Here is a 19,876-nt window from a genome sequence, read left to right on the forward strand (position 1 = left end):
AACAAGCACCGTGTCCCTAGTATGCCTCTACTAGACAAGCTCATTGTTCAAAGATGGTTAAGGTTTCCTAACCATGGATATGAGTTTTCATTTGATAATGGGATCACATCATTAAGAGAATGATGTGATGGACAAGACCGACCCATTAGCTTAGCATAATGATCGTTTAGTTTATTGCTATTGCTTTCTTCATGTCAAATACTTATTCCTTCGACTATGAGATTATGCAAGTCCCAGATACCGGAGGAATACCTAGTGTGCTATCAAATGTCACAACGTAACTAGGTGATCATAAATATGTTCTACAGGTATCTCCAAAGGTGTTTGTTGAGTTGGCATAGATCGAGATTAGAATTTGTCACTCCGAGTATCGGAGAGGTATCTCTGGGCCCTCTCAGTAATACACATCATAAGCTTGCAAGCAAACGACTAAGGAGTTAGTCATGAGGTGATGTATTATGGAACGAGTAAAGATACTTTCCGGTAACAAGATTGAACTAGGTACGAAGATACTGATGATCGAATCTCGGGCAAGTAACATATCGATGGACAAAGGGAATTATGTATGTTGTCATAAAGGTTCAACCGATAAAGATCTTCATAGAATATGTAGGAGCCAATATGGGAATCCAGGTTCCGCTATTGGTTATTGACCGGAGAGGTGTCTGATAATCCCCAAGTGCAGGTAATCATCGTAGCAATTCTTTACCAAAGGTGGAAGTGATAAGTATGGAGTGTCGAACCCACAAGGAGCTAAAGGTAAGATCAATATTCTCTCAAGCCCTATTTGCCACTAATATAACTCTACGTACACCGAACGTTTGCTTCCAACTAGAAACGAGAAATAAAACTACGTTGTGGGTATGAAGAGGATAACTTTGCATGATATCGAAGAGCTAAAACATAAAAGTAGGTGTTGTTATCATAAAGTTAGAATAAATTACTAAATATTATAAATAGCGAGTGTGGAATAATGGTGGATCGGTGTGCGGAATTGTCTTAGGCAATTGTTAACAAGACTGATAGTCTTCATTGCAATTTCATAGGAGGGAGAGGAATAAGCTAACATACTTTCTCTTCTTGGATCATATGCACTTATGGTTGGAACTCTAGCAAGCATCTGCAACTACTAAAGATCATTAAGGTGAAACACAACCATAGCATTAAAGCATCAAGTCCCATTTATCCCATACGCAACAACCCCCTTACTCGGGTTTATGCTTCTATCACTCAAGCAACCCACTATCAGCGAATCATCAATGTATTGCAACACCCAGCGGGAATCCCTCACGCTTGCGAGACACGGAGGGCGCAGTAGGACAGCGCCAAAATAAAACAACAACTCATACCAATGTAGATCATCAATCAACCCAAAGGCAAAGGATATCTACTCAAAACATCATAGGATGGCAACACAACATTGGATCATAATATGTGGCATAAAGCACCATGTTCAAGTAGGGATTACAACGGGGTGCGGGAGAGTGGACCGCATAAAAGAGATGAGGATGGTGATGATGATGGTGATGTTGATGAAGACGATCACCGTGGCGATGATTCCCCTCCCGATGGCACTCCGGCGCCACCGAGAGAAAGGAGGAGAGGTTCTCCCCCTTGTGCTTCCTCCTCCATGGCCTCCCCCTGGATGGGGAGAGGTTCTCCCTCTGGTCATTGGCCTTCATGACAATGATGGCCCCTCCAGGATCCTCCTCCATGCCCTCAGGTGATGATGGCCCCCTCCGACAGGGTGCCAGAGAGGGCCTAGATTGATTTCTCGTGGCTACAGAGGCTTGCGGCGGCAGAACTTCCGATCTAGGTTATTTTCTGGAGGTTTTGGCATTTATAGGAGAGGTTGGCGTCGAGAACAAGTCATGGGCCCCACGGGAAGACCACGAGGCACAAGGGCATGCCCCCACCCTCGTGGGGCCCACGGGACTCCCCTCCGGTAGATTTTTGTTCCAGTATTTTTTATATATTCCAGAAAAATTCTCCGTTGATTTTCATCGCATTCCGAGAACTTTTATTTCTGCACAAAAACAACACCACGGTAGTTCTGCTGAAAACAGCGTCAGTCCGGGTTAGTTCTAATCAAGTCATACCAAAATCATATAAAACTATCGTAAACATGGCATGAATACTTCATAAATTATAGATACGTTGGAGATGTATCAGCATCCCCAAGCTTAATTCATGCTCATCCTCGAGTAGGTAAATGATAAAAGAAATAATTTATGAAGTGTGAATGCTAGCAAGTGCATAAATTTGATCAATGATAGTTCCAATCACTTTTTATAGCATCATTATATATCATAACCATAGCTCAACTCATAAAACTTCTCATGATCAAGTAACAAGCTATTCACATGTTAAAGTATAGATCATAAACTTTCTTGAGAACTAACAAACCGTGCTCTTAGTCATCAAACAATGGCAATTCATCTTATTTTCAGGAAGAGTCTATGTAAGAGCTTTGATTCAGCAAACTCCACATACTCAACTATCATTTAATCTTTCACAAATGCTAATACTCATGTGATATTAATGGGTTCAAAGTTTTAATCGGATACAGAGAAAGATAGGGGCTTATAGTTTCGCCTCCCAACCTTTTACCTCAAGGGTAATGTCAACAATAATAATTTATGAAAACCTACATCCAAGTGGATATATATATATATATATCCAGATCGCGCCAACACAAAGTGCTTGCCAAAGGAAAAAGTGTAAAAAAGGAAAGGTGATGATCACCGTGACTCTTGTATAAGGGTAGAAGGTAAAAGTTAAAGATAGGCCCTTCACAGAGGGAAGCAGAGGTTGTCATGCGCTTTTATGGTTGAATGCACAAAATCTTAATGCAAAAGAACGTCACTTTATATTGCCTCTTGTGATAAAGACCTTTATAATGCAGTCCGTCGCTTTTATTTCTTCCCTATCACAAGTTCGTATAAAGCTTATTTTCTTTGCACTAATAGATCATACATATTTAGAGAGCAATTTTTATTGCATGCACCGATGACAACTTACTTGAAGGATCTTACACAATCCATAGGTAGGTATGGTGGACTCTCATGGAAAAACTAGTTTAAGGAATGTTTGGAAGCACAAGTAGTATCTCTACTTGGTGCAAAGAATTTGGCTAGCATGATAGGGAAAGGCAAGCTCAACATGTTGGATGATCCAAGACAATATAACGTTTCGGATATAGGAAAACATAAACCATTAAGTTGTCTTCCTTATCCAAGATCAACCATTTAGCATGTCATATTTTGATGAGTGCTCACAATTGCAAAAGATGTCCAAGATAGTATATTTATATGTGAAATCTCTCTTCCTTCAATATTCTTTCATGAATTGTTCAAGTGACCAATTCTGTGTTTGCTAACTTTCAATAAGTTTACTACCTATACTTATTATGTGTGAAGTCATTACTCCCCATGTTATAAGCATATGAAACGTATATAAATTCAGATTTATGATATTCAATTCATTCAACCTTTTACTCATAGGATATATGTGAAGCACGTGAGTATATGACAAACTACTCCAAAAAGATATAAGTGAAGAATATTGAGTAGTCGAATAATTAAATAGCCATGGGAGGGTTCTTATTCATTCAAGATTTCAGATCCAATGATTTTATTCAAACAACAAGTAAAATTGAAAATACGCTCCAAGCAATACACATATCATGTGACGAATAAAAATATAGCTCCGAGTAAGGTATACCGATAGTTTTGAAGACGAAAGAGGGGATGCCTTCCGGGGCATCCCCAAGCTTACGTGCTTGAGTCTTCCTTGAATATTACCTTGGGGTGCCTTGGGCATCCCCTGAAGGAAATATGCCCAAGAGGTAATAATAAATTTGTTATTTATATTTCCTTATATCATGATAAATTTTTATTATTCATGCTAGAATTGTATTAACCAGAAACTTAGTACATGTGTGAATACATAGACAAACAGAGTGTCACTAGTTTGCCTCTACTTTACTAGCTCGTTGAAACAATGATGGTTATGTTTCCTAACCATAGACATGAGTTGTCATTTGATTAACGGGATCACATCATTAGAGAATGATGTGATTGACTTGACCCATCTGTTAGCTTAGCACGACGATCGTTTAGTTTGTTGCTATTGCTTTCTCCATAACTATACATGTTCCTATGATTATGAGATCATGCAACTCCCGAATACCGGAGGAACACTTTGTGTGCTACCAAATGTCACAACGTAACTGGGTGATTATAAAGGTGCTCTACAGGTGTCTCCAATGGTGTTTGTTGAGTTGGCATGGATCAAGATTAGGATTTGTCACTCCGATTGTCGAAGAGGTATCTCTGGGCCCTCTCGGTAATGTACATCACTATGAGCCTTGCAAGCAATGTAGATAATGAGATAGTTACGGGATGTAGCATTACGGAACGAGTAAAGAGACTTGCCGGTAACAAGATTGAACTAGGTATTGAGATACCGACGATCGAATCTCGGGCAAGTAACATACCGATGACAAAGGGAACAACGTATATCATTATGCGGTTTGACCGATAAAGATCTTCATAGAATATGTACGAACCAATATGAGCATCCAGGTTCCGCTATTGGTTATTGACCGGGGACATGTCTCGGTCATTTCTACATAGTTCTCGAACCCGTAGGGTCCTCACGCTTAACGTTCGGTGATGATCGGTATTACGAGTTTATGTGTTTTGATGTACCGAAGGTAGTTCGGAGTCCCGGATTTGATCACGGACATGACCAGGAGTCTTGAAATGGTCGAGATGTAAAGATCGATATATTGGAAGCCTATCTTTGGACATTGGAATGGTTCCGGGTGAAAACGGGACTATACCGGAGCACCGGGAGGTTACCGGAACACCTCAGGAGGTATATGGGCCTTATTGGGCCTTAGTGGAAGAGAGGGGAAAGAAGCAAAGGAGGGGGCACGCCCCCCCCCAAGCCCAATCCGAATTGGGAAGGGGGACAGGCCCCCTTTCCTTCCTTCTTCCCTCTCCTTCCTTCTCTCCTAAAACCAACAAGGCAAAGGGGGGAATCCTACTCCCGGTGGGAGTAGGACTCCCCTTGGGGCGCGCCTAGGAGGCCGGCCCCCTCCCCCTCCTCCACTCCTTTATATACGGGGGAGGGGGCACCCCATAGACACACAAGTTGATCATTGATCTTTTAGCCGTGTGCGGTTCCCCCCTCCATCATAATCCACCTCGGTTATATCGTAGCGGTGCTTAGGCGAAGCCCTATTCTGGTAGCAATATCATCATCGTCATCATGCCGTCGTGCTGACGAAGCTCTCCCTCGAAGCTCTACTGGATCGCGAGTTTGCGGGATGTCACCGAGTCGAACGTGTGCAGATCGCGAAGGTGACGTACCTTCGATGCTAGATCGGTCGATCGTGAAGACGTACGACTACATGAACCGCGTTGTCATAACGCTTCCGCTTACGGTCTACGAGGTACGTAGACGATACTCTCCCCTCTCGTTGCTATGCATCACCATGATCTTGCGTGTGCATAGGAAATTTTTTGAAATTACCGCGTTGCCCAACATCCCCAAGCTTTGGGTCTTTCCACTCCTTATTCTCCTCATATCGATATCTCTCCCAAAGCTTGAAAACTCCAATCACACAAAACTTAACGGAACTTCATGAGATAGGTTAGAATGATAAAGAGTAAACCATTCACTTTGGTACTGTCAAAGACAAGGTTCATAATTGTTCTCACACAATGCCTACTGTAACATATCATTTCTACAATTTATATTGAGAAATATAAGCCATAGAAACTAGAAAACAAGCAAACTATGCAATGAAAACAGAATCTATCAGAAACAGAACAATCTGTAATGATCTGAACACCAACCATACTTCTGCTACTCCAAAAATTATGAAATAAATTGGTGGACGTGAGGAATTTGTCTATTAATCTTCTGAAAAAATAATCAACTCAATCGCACTCTTCTTTAAAAAAAATGACAGCTAATCTCGTGAACGCAAAGTTTCTGTTTTTTTACAGCAAGATCACATTAACTTTCACCCAAGTCTTCCCAAAGGTCTTTCTTGGCACTTTATTGAAACAAAAGCTATAATACATGATTAATACAGTGGCTTAATCTTTAGAACACACAAAAACAGTAAGGGTAAATATTGGGTTGTCTCCCAACAAGCGCTTTTCTTTAATGTCTTTTAGCTAGGCATGATAATTTCAATGATGCTCACATAAAAGATAAGAATTGAAACATAAAGAGATGGGATGCCAAAGGACACAAATCATGTGAACAAAACAAAAACTAAGGTATACCGATAATTGTTGAAGAAAAAAGATGGGATGCCAACTGGGACATCCTCAAGCTTAGATGCTTGAGTATCCTTAGAATATTTACTTGGGGTGCCTTGAGCATCCCCAAGCTTGAGATCTTGCCTCTCTTTATTCTTCTCACATCGGTAACTCCTCGTTCTTTGAACACTTCATCCACACAAAACTTTAACAAAAACTTTGTGAGATACGTTAGTATAATAAAGCAAATCACTACCTTTAGGTACTGTTGCAAACTCATTCCAATTTCATATTAGAACTATATCTACTGTATTTCAACTTCACCATGGTTCATACCCCCCCCCCCCCGATACTACCCATAGATTCATCAAAATAAGCGAGCAACTCATAGAAAACAAAATATGTCAGAAACAGCACAGACTGGAGTAATCTGGAATTTTAGTAAACTTCTGTAACTCCAAAAAATTCTAAAAAATATGAAAATTTGAAAAATTTGTACAGAAGTAATGTGCAAAAAGTTTCATACCCATTTGACTTTCTAGTAAAAATGTAAAATCACGCACTACAGCCAAAGTTTCTGTTTTTGTACTGCACAAAGTAAACAAGCAATCTAATCATCCTAAAACCAAGTCTTGTCACATTATTTTTATAATACAATGGATATATACAAGGGGATAATTATTTTCAGAGAAGCTTCCATGAAATTTTTTACATTTTTTCCATGATCATGAACACAAGTGTTCAAGGTCGACCCTCATTTCTCCAATGCATAACCTTCCAATCACTTCTCTTATTGAAAAACTTTTTAGGTATGAGAGGCAAGTAAATTTTTTGTATTTTCATTATTTTAATTTTTTTGTATGTTTCACCCATAACTAAATAGAAACAAAAAAGGAAAAACAAAATCTACTTAGTGAAGAAAGCAAACAAGCACACACGAGAATATCAACCCCACGCTATTGCTCCCCGGCAACGGCGCCAGAAAAGAGCTTGATAATTCCCAAGTGTAGGGAATCATCGTAGCAATTCCCAAAGGTGGAAGTGATAAGTATGGAGTGTCGAACCCACAAGGATCTCAAGGTAAGATCAATATTCTCTCAAGCCCTATCTACCACTGATACGTCTCTACGTACACCGAACGTTTGCTTACAACTAGAAACGAAAAATAAAACTACGTTCTGGGTATGAAGAGGATAACTTTACATGATATCGGAGAGCTAAAACATAAAAGTAAGTGTTGTTATCATAAAGTTAGAATATATTACTAAATATTATAAATAGCAAGTGTGGAATAATGGTGGATCGGTGTGCGGAATTGTCTTAGGCAATTGTTAACAAGACCGATAGTCTTCATTGCAATTTCATATGAGGGAGAGGCATAAGCTAACATACTTTCTCTTCTTGGATCATATGCACTTATGATTGGAACTCTATCAAGCATCCGCAAATACTAAAGATCATTAAGGTAAAACCCAACCATAGCATTAAAGCATCAAGTCCCCTTTATCCCATACACAACAACCCCCTTACTCGGGTTTATGCTTCTGTCACTCAAGCAACCCACTATAAGTGAATCATGAACGTATTGCAACACCCTACAGCGGGAATCCCTCACGCTTGTGCGACACAGAGGGCACAATAGGACAGCACCAAAATAAAACATACAACCCATACCAATCTAGATCATCAATTAACCCAAAGACAAAGGATATCTACTCAAAACATTATAGGATAGAAACACATCATTGGATCATAATATGTGGCATAAAGCACCATGTTCAAGTAGGGATTACAGCAGGGTGCGGGAGAGTGGACCGCGTAAAAGAGATGAGGATGGTGATGATGATGAAGACGATCACCATGGCGATGATGAAGACGATCACCGCGGCGATGATTCCCCTCCCGATGGCACTCCGGCGCCACCGAGAGAGAGGAGGAGAGGTTCTCCCCATGTGCTTCCTCCTCCATGGCCTCCTCCATGGATGGGGAGAGGTTCTTCCTCTGGTCCTTGGCATTCATGACGATGATGGCCCCTCCAGGATCCTCCTCCATGCCCTCCGGTGATGATGGCCCCCTCCGGCAGGGTGCCAGAGAGGGCCTAGATTGATTTCTCATGGCTACAGAGGCTTCCGTCGACGGAATTTCCGATCTAGGTTATTTTCTGGAGGTTGGCATTTATAGGAGAGGTTGGCGTCGAGAACAGGTCAGGGGGGCCCCATGGGATGACCATAAGGCACAGGGACGTGCCCAGGGGTTGGGCGCGCCCCCCACCCTGGTTACTAATGGCGCACCTGTTACGTGGTGCGCCATTACTACTTTTGCAAAAGAAAAATTGTTAGTAGTGGCGCACCGTGGCTGTGGTGCGCCATTACTAGTTTGAACTAGTAATGGCGCACTGTACCCTGGTGCGACATTACTAGTTTTGAAAAAAATTGTTAGTAATAACGCACCGTGTGTGTGGTGCGCCATTAGTGATGAGGACACTAATGGCGCACCTGTATCTGGTGCGCCACTTCTATATAGCAGTGGCGCACCACATACATGGTGCGTCATTAATGTTCATATTAGCTATAGTCATTTTCCTGGTAGTGCTCTTTGCCGTCTGCTGGCTGACGGCAAAGCACGCCGTTAACCCCTAACGGCTCTGACCCCACCTCACTGCCGTCCATGATCTTTGCCGTTTGCTGGCCACCAACAGCGGACGGCACAATCCTTTGCCGTCCGTTTCCAGGAAGCGGACGGCAAAGAAGGCCTTTGTTGGCACGTGTTCAGACGGACAGTTTGCCGTCTACTGGCGGACGGCAAAGAAGTTTGCCATCCGTGATCCATGCCTTTGTCGTCCGCCATGGCGGACGGCAAAGAAGCTGATTCCAGTAGTGAAGTAACGGTGAGGCACATAGACTAGCTAGAATGGTCAATACCCTAGACATTCGACGACATATGTAGCTCATGGATCCACCAGATCATCTTTGTATTCCCCTAAATGATACACTCTAAAACAAAAGGCAAAGCGGAAAGGAAGGAAAGGAGGGCACCACGCATCATAGCCGATCGTGAATTTTTTGAGCTCGGGTTTCTGAACTCCTCTTATCCTTACCCTTCAATGTTGCTTTGAGATCCGTGCTACACAACTAACTTAGTACATGAAATTTTTTTTTGTTTCTTCAAAACAAAACAATATATGAACATCAAACTTTGCACGACAACAAAAAAAATCTTACTATAATTATAAAACTTTCAGTTTTTTGTCCAACATAAATATATACAAAATGAGATATGTTGATTAAAAAAATCTTATTTTTAGTATTTATGATGCAGGAAAAAACCTGAATTTCTTTTTCCCACATTCTAGTTAGAGTGTTTTGTTGTGCTGCAAAGTTTGAAACTCATATGTTGTTTCACATGAGAGCGAAAAAAAAGAGAAAATTACTTGCATGAATCGCGATGCAGAATTGGATGGATATATAAAAGGGTGTCCGAGAACCTAATCCACAGTGTGTTTTCGCTAGCCAGCCGTGCGGCAAGCTGCTCTGGTAATAGTTTTACAAGCGAAAAAAAGCATCAGCCGACCCATCCGACGGGATCGGTTGCATCAGCCGACCTATTGGACGGAATGGGTTGCATCATCCTCATCGGATCCATCGCGCCGAGGCCGCAGCCAAGCTCCTGCTCAGCTCGTTCGAGGCGCAGGCCTTGGCAACGGCCACGCCTGTTTTTGTTTTCCGTGATCATGTCGGACCTGACACGATGCCCCGCGTCCGCCTATATAAGGATTCGGATCACTGCCGCTCCATTCATTCACCGGCGCGAGACAAATACCTTGAGCTGTGCTTGCAATGGCGTCGCCCCGACTGCCGTCGCTCTACGGCGGTCTGCTGGTGCTGGCCCTCCTCTGCGGCGGCGCTCTGGCGGCTGGGCCGACCCGCTACCTCTCCGTCAGCCTCGACCAGGTGGTCGGCTCCAAGGCACGAGCCCAGTGCTATGATCCCTCCTCGTTTTCAGGTATGGCTCGGGGTGTACTACGTCCAGGTGTGAAAGTACCGTACAAAGTGCCGATGCTTTGTTTTAAAAACAAGTGTGCTGCGTTTTCTGATTTTTGATACAATTTGTCTTGTTTGAAAATATTCCAAGTTTTTTTTTCTTTTTTCAGAGTGTATTTTGGTGTTTTATTGTGTACCAGCAAATCTGCTATGAAACAAGGCACTCTTATTGGTGGTAAACAATGCATTATTATGATACACACTTTGAAACCAGAAAACTAATGAAACATTATGTAACACTATGAAAAAAAACAAATTTGCTTGACCACAGAAAAGAAGTTGTATCTAGAGTACGTGTACCATATCTATGCAACTATATATGTCCATCCAGTGGATCACAACATGTATTATAATTTTCTGAACATGCCAACGTTTTAATATAGGCACATATAGGTTTTAGAATGTTCTAAAAATAAGAGACATTTACTTTTTCAAATGCATTTTTTACCGTTATTACAGAAAGAGCAATACGTATACGTTTTTGTAACATGTGATATGTAAATGATTGACAGACGAGACTTCTCGCAACAAGTTCACCATCCATCCATCTTGTGGCGCGGGCGAGCAAGTGGGACGCAAGCGCGGCATCCTTAGCCACCACAGAGCCCGGCTGAGCACCATCCACCAAAGGTCTTACCCTTCGGCCATGCCTCCCATGTATTTCCCGCCGACCCCCGCACCAACCACCGTCTTCCCTCCACTGTTTTTTCCACCAAGCCCCACACCGCTTCCAGCATCAGCGGACCTGCCTCCTATCAGCATCCCAGACCACCCGGGCACCTATTTCCCGCCAAGCCCCGCGCCAGGTTCAGTACCAGCAGATGGCATGCCTCCGATGTTACCAGTCGTCGCCTTCCCTCCTATGTTCTTCCCGCCAAATCCAGCACCATCAGAGGGGATGCCTCCATCACCAGCCATCGCCTTCCCTCCGATATACTTCCCGCCGGCCGCTGCACCATCGGAGGGGCCGTCGGTCACCATCCCGGATGTTCCGGGGACCAGCGGCTTCAATATAACGGAGTTTGTCGTCGTCGTTGGCTTTGGCACGCCATCTCAGCCATCTGCCTTGTTGTTCGACACCGGCAGCGACCTCTCGTGGGTCCAGTGCCAGCCGTGCACGGGCCACTGTTACCAGCAAAACGACCCGCTCTTCGACCCGACCAAGTCTTCGACCTACGACGTCGTGCGTTGCGGTACGCCAGAGTGCTCGGCAGCCGGTGGCATGTGCAATGGCACCACCTGCCTCTACAACGTGAACTATGGTGACGGTTCATCCACGTCTGGCGCACTCTCACAGGAGACGCTGACGTTCTCCTCGTCGCGCAAGTTCTCCAGCTTCCCGTTCGGATGCGGCACGACCAACCTGGGTGACTTTGGCAGCGTCAACGGGCTGCTTGGCCTTGGCCGTGGCCAGCTCTCGCTGGCCTCGCAGACGGCCTCCTCGTTCGATGGCACCTTCTCCTATTGTCTGCCGTCTCACAACATGACGAGGCCCGGGTTCCTCAGCATTGGCGCCGCCCCAGACATCGGCAAGGTCCAGTACACGGCGATGATAAAGAAGCCGCAGTACCCATCCTTCTACTTCGTGGAGCTCGTGTCCATCGACATTGGTGGCTACGTCCTGCCGGTGCCGCCATCCGTGTTCACCAGCAAGGGCACCCTGCTCGACTCCGGCACCACGTTCACGTACATCCCTGCGCAGGCCTACAACTTGCTCCGCGACCGGTTCAAGTTCACCATGAAGGGGTACAAGCCGGCGCCACCCTTCCAAGACCTCGACACGTGCTATGACTTCTCTGGCCAGAGCGTGATCTTCCAACCAGGGATGTCCTTCAAGTTCAGCGATGGAGCCGTGTTCGATATCGACATCTTCGGGGTCATGATATACCCTTATGTGGACCACCCGGCCATCGGTTGCTTCGCGTTCGCGTCGAGCGATCCCACGGATCAGTTCTCCATCATCGGCAACACTCAGCAGCGTTCTGCTGAGGTGATCTACGATGTCGTAGCCGAGAAGATTGGTTTTGTTCCGCTGAGTTGCTGATTTCGTGGTAGAAAAGTGAGCGATGCATATCGCCACCCAATGTGCCCGCGGGTGTCGGTATCCTTTACTTTGTTTTTGATTTCCAACTACGAATAAAGGGGTTGAAGCGGTGGCTGCTTCCTTTGCATATCGAAAACATTCGTGTTCACCCGGCTGATTTGAGCAGAATTCTCGGTCACCTACACAGCCGACCACGTGTCCCGTCTTATCATGTGTCGTGCATGCATGCATGCATGCATGCATCGTATTTGAAGAGCTGCTCGTATCTCACGCTCTTTTATGAGCGTGTGTCTACTTCGTCTGATCGCAATTTGGGTATTTATTGAAAATCGTCATATTTAAGGAACTTAGTACCACTTTCTCGTCAAGGCATGAGGAACCACACCATCTTTGCACCTAACGGAGAGCAATGATTGTATGATTTGCTCATGGAAAGAGGGGAACTGACAAGTAGGCCCCACTTGTCAGGCTGACATGAAGAATATTAAAAACTTTTGACCAACTGATGTGTCAAATGAGACGTGACCCCACCTATCAAGAACTAGATGGTCATCTTCTTCACATCTCTCTCTCTCTCTCTCTGAGGCATTTCATCGAACAACTTTTGGGCGCTAATACTTTTCCTCTCGGTGGAAAGAGTGCAGCGGCAGCTCGTCTGCCTCTCCATGGAGTGCTAGCGGGTAGTTTTTCTCGTAAGCGTGGCTTCCCACACCATGTCATGCAGCAGTAGCTCCCGCACTACCGCGTCTTGCCTGCCATGAGCAACCTCAATGGTTCATCCGCTGGGAACAGAATGCCCGTAACTCCTCTCTCCGCCTCGGGCCGCTCCATTGTCGGGGGGCTGTCGTTCCACGCCATGAAGACCGTGGCCTAGTGGAGTTATCTGGCAAGGTTGAGAGCGAGCACGAACTCCGAGTGCGCGAGCTCTGCGGTGCAAGCCAGCGCCTTCTTCTGTTTGCCAGTGACGTGGACCTCCAGAGCCTCCCTGTCCTGATCACAGATAGGTGCGACTTCCAAGGCTTCGCTGTCTACCATGGCTCAGCGCAACGCCCACTAACTGTCTTACTTCCTCAAGATCGGAGCCCGGAGCGACGACGCTCCAAGGAGTGGATCCGGAGCTTGGGCTTCCAGATCGAGCAGGTCGCCCACCCTCATGTGCTGCCATCACTCCTCAGCCAGCCGCTTCCGCTTACGCGTGGAATTTCTCTGCAGACGACTCCTCCACTCAGCTCCACCATTGCCAAACTTAAGCTCCAGCACACTGCCGACACCCCCGCACACGACTTGCTTGATAAAATGCCATGAAGAAACAGAGGAAAAGTAAAAAATAAACCTAGGAAGAATATAAAGGCCGAGTCATTGACGGAATAAGAGGTTGGACCCATCTCCGCCTCAGCAAAATGTACATGTAAACAAGCCATGCCATCCTGATAGGTGGGCCCAACCTGTCGGTTTCCCTATTTTTACGAGCAAATCTGACCATCAATACTCTCCATCAGTCGTTAAGCGCAATTCCTCGTGCTCTGACCAGAAAGTAGTGCTAGGTTGTTACTCTAGCCCTAAATGTGATAGTTTTTCGTAAATACCTCATGATGATACAACACTGTCTCACGCTTGTTTTCCTCTGCACGTGTATGGTCCTTTTTCTTTTTTGCGGGAAGTCATAGCTGATTCCAGTCCACATTTTTCTTTGTTCACAGCTAAGTGTTGATGGCATGTACTATTAATTTTTTTTCTTCCAAAACAATGGTAAAAGCTCTGCCATTTTTCATTAAAAAAGTAAAAGGGAGTTATCTACGACCTCTTACAACGATTTCATCTTGCTAGACGTTGGATCGTGCTTAGCAATAGTCCAGATCGCATGGTTGTCCCGTAGTTCACTTTTCACGGGTTCTTTTTCTTTTGTATGAAAATTCTATTTGCCGCATAGTCGGGGATTCGCACAAGGAGCTAAACAAGATGGGCCGTCCTACTTTTGGTTTTTTATTGTTTTTCTTTTCTTCTCTTTATGTTTTCTGTTTCTTTTCTTTCCTTTTTGGTTTTCTGTTTTCTTTTTCAAGATTTTAAAAAATATTTGAATTTCTTGAAAAATGTTTAGAATTTTTATTTTATTTTGAGTTTTTCATTAATTGTTCAAAACTTTAAAAAATGTTGCCGTTTCCAAATTAATTTCTGTTACTACATAATTTCCCTTGTATAAATACCATGTTTAATTCTCTAAGATTGTGTCATATATACTAGTATATTTCTTTTTTTTGTGTCATATATACTAGTATATTTCTGAACACGAGCAGTAACAATAGACAAATTAAGATACACCATCTGGTCCCAATTTTCAACAGACACTTGTTCCACGGCATTAATCCGCTACTAGCTTCTCTAGTTGAGGACGTAGCATTTCTTCCTTATGTCTCCATCACGGCCGGTAAGCACGCCGATGTTGCCCATCTTGATCATGGACTCGCTGAAATCCCTGAAGAACGCGTCGTCGAACTTGCCGGTAGCGACGTGCCGGACGTATTCCTCGGTGGTGGCGTCAGTGAGCAGGGCAGCGTCGGAGCGGAAGAGCCCCCTGCGCTTGGCGACGTGACGGTAGTAGCTGGTGTCGAAGGTCCTGTAGCTGCCGGGATCCATCTCCGACAGCATGCTCTTGTCGTCGACGCTCTTGCACTTGAGCCTCAGCTTGTCGGCATACTCGCTGTCCAGCGACGGGTCGACGAGGCCGTTTCCGGTGGTGTTGTAGAGCCGGTCGGCGAACGACGGGCAGTGCGCCGTCCCGAGCGTGTGCGCGCCGGAGAGGACGACGAGGTCCTTGAGGTCGAGCCCCTTGGAGGCGAAGATCCGGGTGAGCAGAGGGACGTCGCCGAAGGAGGGTGGCAGCTCGTCGCTCGCCTCCGTGGCAGTGGACACGCTGCCGTCTCTCCTGCCGAGTGCCACGGGCCAGGAGGGTCCCTTGGCCAGGACGACGGCGTCGCGGGCCATGAGCGTGAGCACGTCGGCGCAGGACACAACGCCCGGGCATGCGGCCTCGAGCTTGGCCTTCACCCGCTCCACGGAGCCGAATCCCCGCAGGCTTTTGTTGGGCTTGGCGTCCCTCTCTGCCAGGTTGCCCTTGGTGGAGTCCAGCAGCACAGACGCGTCACAGCCCTGCATGTGGCGTTCCGCGTTTGCGTACATCATCCATCAGTACACGGACATGCATGCTTGTGCAAGTGCGCAAAGCCATCATGATCAATGGAACGCAAAGTGTGGAGAGATGTGCTTACCCTGACAAAGCAGTCGTGGAAATGAAGGCGGAGGAGCGGGCCGGCGAGGCTGGGCGCGGCGGAGATGATCTTCACCATCTCCTCGCGGACTATCGCCTCCACGTCCGGGCATGACTTGCGGTAGTATCCCATCTCCAGCTGGGCCACGGCCGAGCTCGCGGCGAGAACCAGCAGGGATATAGGGATCAGGAAAGACCCCATCGCCATGAATCTTCAGAAGCAAGGATGTCTACTAAGTAGATTGGTAAGTGATCTAAGCTCGATGAAATGTGGACGGATTGATATGTCCTTGCAGTTCCCAGTATTTATAGATGTGTTAGGAGGACCGCTGATTACGTAGTAGACGTACTTGGGTGGATATGCATCTGTGCGACGGACACCCTGTTTCTGCGTATACACGCATGTGCTAACTTCCACGGTTCCACCTCAATTAGCTACCACCAGCTATGTACGTGGTTAAGAAATTATGCAACGAAGCATTGACGCGAAACAAATTAGACGCCGCAGAGACGCCGGCCAGTTCGTGACCGCGTCCATCACAGCAGGATGACATGTACCTATGTCATCTTGCCCGAGCTAGCTAGCTTGAGCGGACGGGAAGGCAATTATCTTCGACTTAAAAAAGGAACATCAGAGTACAGTAATAGACGAAGGGAATAAACCTCCATGTGGCTGGCCAATGATTTGGGCCGTTCGTCGCCAAGGGAATAGTAGTATAGCTCTGTGACGAGGAGGAATTCTTGGGTGATGCGGCGGATTTCAATGGCACGTCCCGTAACGTACGTGAAGGTTACGAAAGATGCACGTTCTCCGCAGCATTGGCAGGTAGGTTGACCATGCCCGTTTGGCCTTTTGCGCGCCAACATGGAGGATTTGGAACAACCTGCAGACCGATATGCATGTACACTGGTTATTTGACAGACAGGGTTATAATTCGCTGCCTGATAAAACAGGCGTTACAACGTCATTGCATCGAGCTTTACCGCAAAGCCAGTTATGAAACCACAAATTTCAGTTGAGGATATCTATCGGCAGGATAAGTGTCTAGAGGAGACGAGAGGAAGGACGAAGGGGTGACCGAGCGAGAACTGAGAAGAGATGAGGAAGGATCAAGCAAATTACAAGAAAAAACCCACCATATTTTGGGCTACGGTGTAAGTTTGCTACCACACCTTTTTTTCTTCTTCAAAAAACCACTATTTTATAGGCCTATTGGTTACAAATTGCACTGGTCTTGGGCTTACCATGTTTTGACAACGGACGAGTGGGACCCGTCTGTCAAGCTGATGTGGCATGCATATGTGGACAAATGCTTGAGGTGGATCTGGGTCCCACATGTCATCTCATTCCATCTCTTCTTCTCCCCCCCCTCACGCGCGCGCGCGCACACACACGCACCGGGACACCTTCCTCCCAACATTTGAAATTTAAATCACATAAGAATTCAACCAAAAACAATAACTAAGAGCATCCAAAAGCCAACATATTTAACAAAGGTCAAAACCTAACACATCCAACACAGTTCTTAAAAAGCGACCACATGCAACATAAATCACACACTCCCATTTCCACTATCCTGATCATGGAATATCGATCTTGGTGTTTTGGAAGCCAAGTTCTCTCCACGAGTGAGCCCTCAATAATATCTTGACATGTCATCAACCCCTCTCGCGTCCATGAGCATGATCCTCTCTACTCTTGCTCCTTCCTCTTGTTCATCTCCTTCTTTGCCATGATCATCAACCACTTCTCCTTGGTAGCAACCATATGTTCCTTCGTCATGGGCGTCATCTCCTAAAATCTTCATCAAGCGTGTGTGCCTCAGTAAAATATGTTTGAGCTCCAACCACCCAACCATCTTCTATTGCTTGTGTTGGGCGTTGGGCTACCGCAACCCCTTCCTCCTATTGATCCACGAATTGAGTTCTTCTTTGTATCCACCCACTCTACCATCCTATTTAGCCTCTTTCTCTTTTTTTCTCCCATCTAGCCGAGAGCTTGGAGTGGGGCTTCTCCCCTCATCATCCTCACCCTCGTCATCCTCCTCGAGATCAATGGAAGATGATACACTCAATCTTGACGTGCTCGGTGTTATTGTTTCATAATTTCTCCTCGCCCACTTCACATTTCCTTTAAGAGGATTGTAACAATGCAACAAAGTAAATGACTTGTTCCCATTCATATTGAATTGTTCCTACACAGCTCTTGGTTGTAGATGCCATACTCATCAATTGTCGCTCCAATAGAAGGTGTGATCTTCACTTGATCAACACATCCCGAGCACCGGTTGCAACCACCTTGAATTACACTCCAGCAGTGTGCGAGAGAACTTTGCGTGTGGTTGGAGAGAACCTTGACGTTGGTTGCATACTATTCGTCGATCCTCTTTCAAAATGTTTCTAAAGGAAATATTCCCTAGAGGGAATAATAAAGTTGTTATTTTATATTTCCTTATTCATGATAAAGGTTTATTATTCATGCTAGAATTGTATTGATTCAAAACTTAAATGCATGGGTGTATACATAAACAAATACCGTGTCCCTAGTGAGCCTCTACTAGACTAGTTCGTTGATCAAAGATGGTTAAGGTTTCCTAACCATAGACATGTGTTGTCACTTGATAACGGGAGCACATCATTAAGAGAATCATGTGATGGACAAGACCCATCAGTTAGCTTAGCATATGATCGTTCAGTTTATTGCTATTGTTTTCTTAATATTAAATACATAATCCTTTGACTACGAGATCATGCAACTCATGGATACCGGAGGAATACCTTATGTGCTATCAAACGTCATAGCGTAACTGGGTGATCATAAAGATGCTCTACAGGTATCTCTGAAGGTGTATATTGAGTTGGCATGGATCAACATTAGAATTTGTCAATCTGTGTATTGGAGAGGTATATCTGGGCCCTCTCGGTAATACACATCACAAGAAGCTTGCAAGCAAAGTGACTAAGGTGTTAGTTACGAGATGATGTATTACGGAATGAGTAAAGAGACTTGCAGGTAACGAGATTGAACTAGGTATGAAGATACCGACGATCGAATCTCAGGCAAGTAACATACCGATAGACAAAGGGAATTACGTATGTTGTCATAAGGTTCGACCGATAAAGATCTTCGTAGAATATGTAGGAACCAATATGGGCATCCAGGTTCCACTATTGGTTATTGACCGGAGAGGTGTCTCGGTCATGTCTACATAGTTCTCGAATCCGTAGGGTCCGCATGCTTAACGTTCATTGACGATATAGTGTTATATGAGTTATGTGATTTGGTGATCGAATGTTGTTAGGAGTCCCGGATGATATCACGGACATGACAAGGAGCTCCAGAATGGTCTAGGGGTAAAGATTGATATATAGGACGATGATATTTGAACACCGGAAGTGTTTCGTGAGGTACTGGTTAGTTAACGGATTACGGAAAGGGGTTCCCGGAATCCCCGGGAAGTTATATGGGCTTAATGGGCCAAAGGGGGAACACACCATCCCACAAGGGGCTGGTGCGCCCCTCTCCCTGGCCGCCGGCCCTAGGGGAAGAAAAGGGAGAGGGTTCGTGAAGGAGTCCTGGATTAGGGGGTCCTCGGACAACCGGACTATATACTTTGGCCGGACTGTTGGACTAAGAAGATACAAGATTGAAGACTTCGTCCCGTGTCCGGGTGGGACTCTCCTTTGCGTGGAAAGCAAGTTTGGCAATTCGGATATGTAGATCTCCTCCCTTGTAACCAACTCTGTGTAACCCTAGCCCCCTCCGGTGTCTATATAAACCGGAGGGATTAGTCTGTAGGACAATGTAACACCCCGGATATGATTTACCTAATATGTAATCCAATTCTTGCCGTTTCCGGCGTTAAGTTATTTTATTTTCTCGGGTTCGGGTTTTTGTCTCCGTGTGTTGTTGTCATTGTCATGCATCTCATATCATGTCATCATGTGCATTGCATTTGCATATGTGTTCGTCTCATGCATCCAAGCATTTTTCCCGTTGTCCGTTTTGCTTTCCGGCGCTCTGTTCTCCTCCGGTGGTCATTTCTACCTTTATTTCGTGTGTGGGAGTTAAACATTTCCGGATTGGACCGAGACTTACCAAGCGGCCTTGGTTTACTACCGGTAGACTGCCTGTTAAGTTTCGTACCATTTGGACTTCGTTTGATGCTCCAACGGTTAACCGAGGGACCTAAAAGGCCTCGTGTGTGTTGCAGCCCAACACCCCTCCAATTTGGCCCAAAACACA

General features: G+C 45.3%; 2 protein-coding genes across 2 annotated transcripts; one reads left to right on the top strand and one right to left on the bottom strand.

Annotated features, from left to right (window-relative positions):
• Positions 1 to 10,117: 10,117 nt before the first annotated feature.
• LOC125518659 (aspartyl protease family protein At5g10770-like) lies at positions 10,118 to 12,365 on the top strand. The gene is made up of 4 exons (XM_048683483.1): positions 10,118 to 10,283; positions 10,834 to 11,023; positions 11,117 to 11,504; positions 11,619 to 12,365. Exons 1-4 carry the CDS (start codon positions 10,118 to 10,120, stop codon positions 12,363 to 12,365), a joined length of 1,491 nt encoding a protein of 496 aa, XP_048539440.1.
• Positions 12,366 to 14,659: 2,294 nt separating this feature from the next.
• On the bottom strand, positions 14,660 to 15,898 carry LOC125522222 (peroxidase 1-like). The gene is made up of 2 exons (XM_048687308.1): positions 15,632 to 15,898; positions 14,660 to 15,512 (listed from the first exon to the last, which is right to left on the bottom strand). Exons 1-2 carry the CDS (start codon positions 15,836 to 15,838, stop codon positions 14,745 to 14,747), a joined length of 975 nt encoding a protein of 324 aa, XP_048543265.1. The 5' UTR covers positions 15,839 to 15,898; the 3' UTR covers positions 14,660 to 14,744.
• Positions 15,899 to 19,876: the final 3,978 nt, after the last annotated feature.

This window comes from Triticum urartu, chromosome 7 (assembly GCF_003073215.2).
Source record: "Triticum urartu cultivar G1812 chromosome 7, Tu2.1, whole genome shotgun sequence".
NCBI classification, from domain to species: Eukaryota; Viridiplantae; Streptophyta; class Magnoliopsida; order Poales; family Poaceae; genus Triticum; species Triticum urartu.

Bases quoted from the DNA above. Each gene is read 5' to 3' on its own strand.
- LOC125522222 (XM_048687308.1), bottom strand. From the start codon at position 15,838: ATGGCGATGGGGTCTTTCCTGATCCCTATATCCCTGCTGGTTCTCGCC. The intron at 15,513-15,631 runs GTAAGCACATCT...CGCCACATGCAG, and splicing joins TCCACGACTGCTTTGTCAGG to GGCTGTGACGCGTCTGTGCT.
- LOC125518659 (XM_048683483.1), top strand. From the start codon at position 10,118: ATGGCGTCGCCCCGACTGCCGTCGCTCTACGGCGGTCTGCTGGTGCTG. The intron at 10,284-10,833 runs GTATGGCTCGGG...AATGATTGACAG, and splicing joins TGATCCCTCCTCGTTTTCAG to ACGAGACTTCTCGCAACAAG. The intron at 11,505-11,618 runs GTGCGTTGCGGT...GCACTCTCACAG, and splicing joins AGTCTTCGACCTACGACGTC to GAGACGCTGACGTTCTCCTC.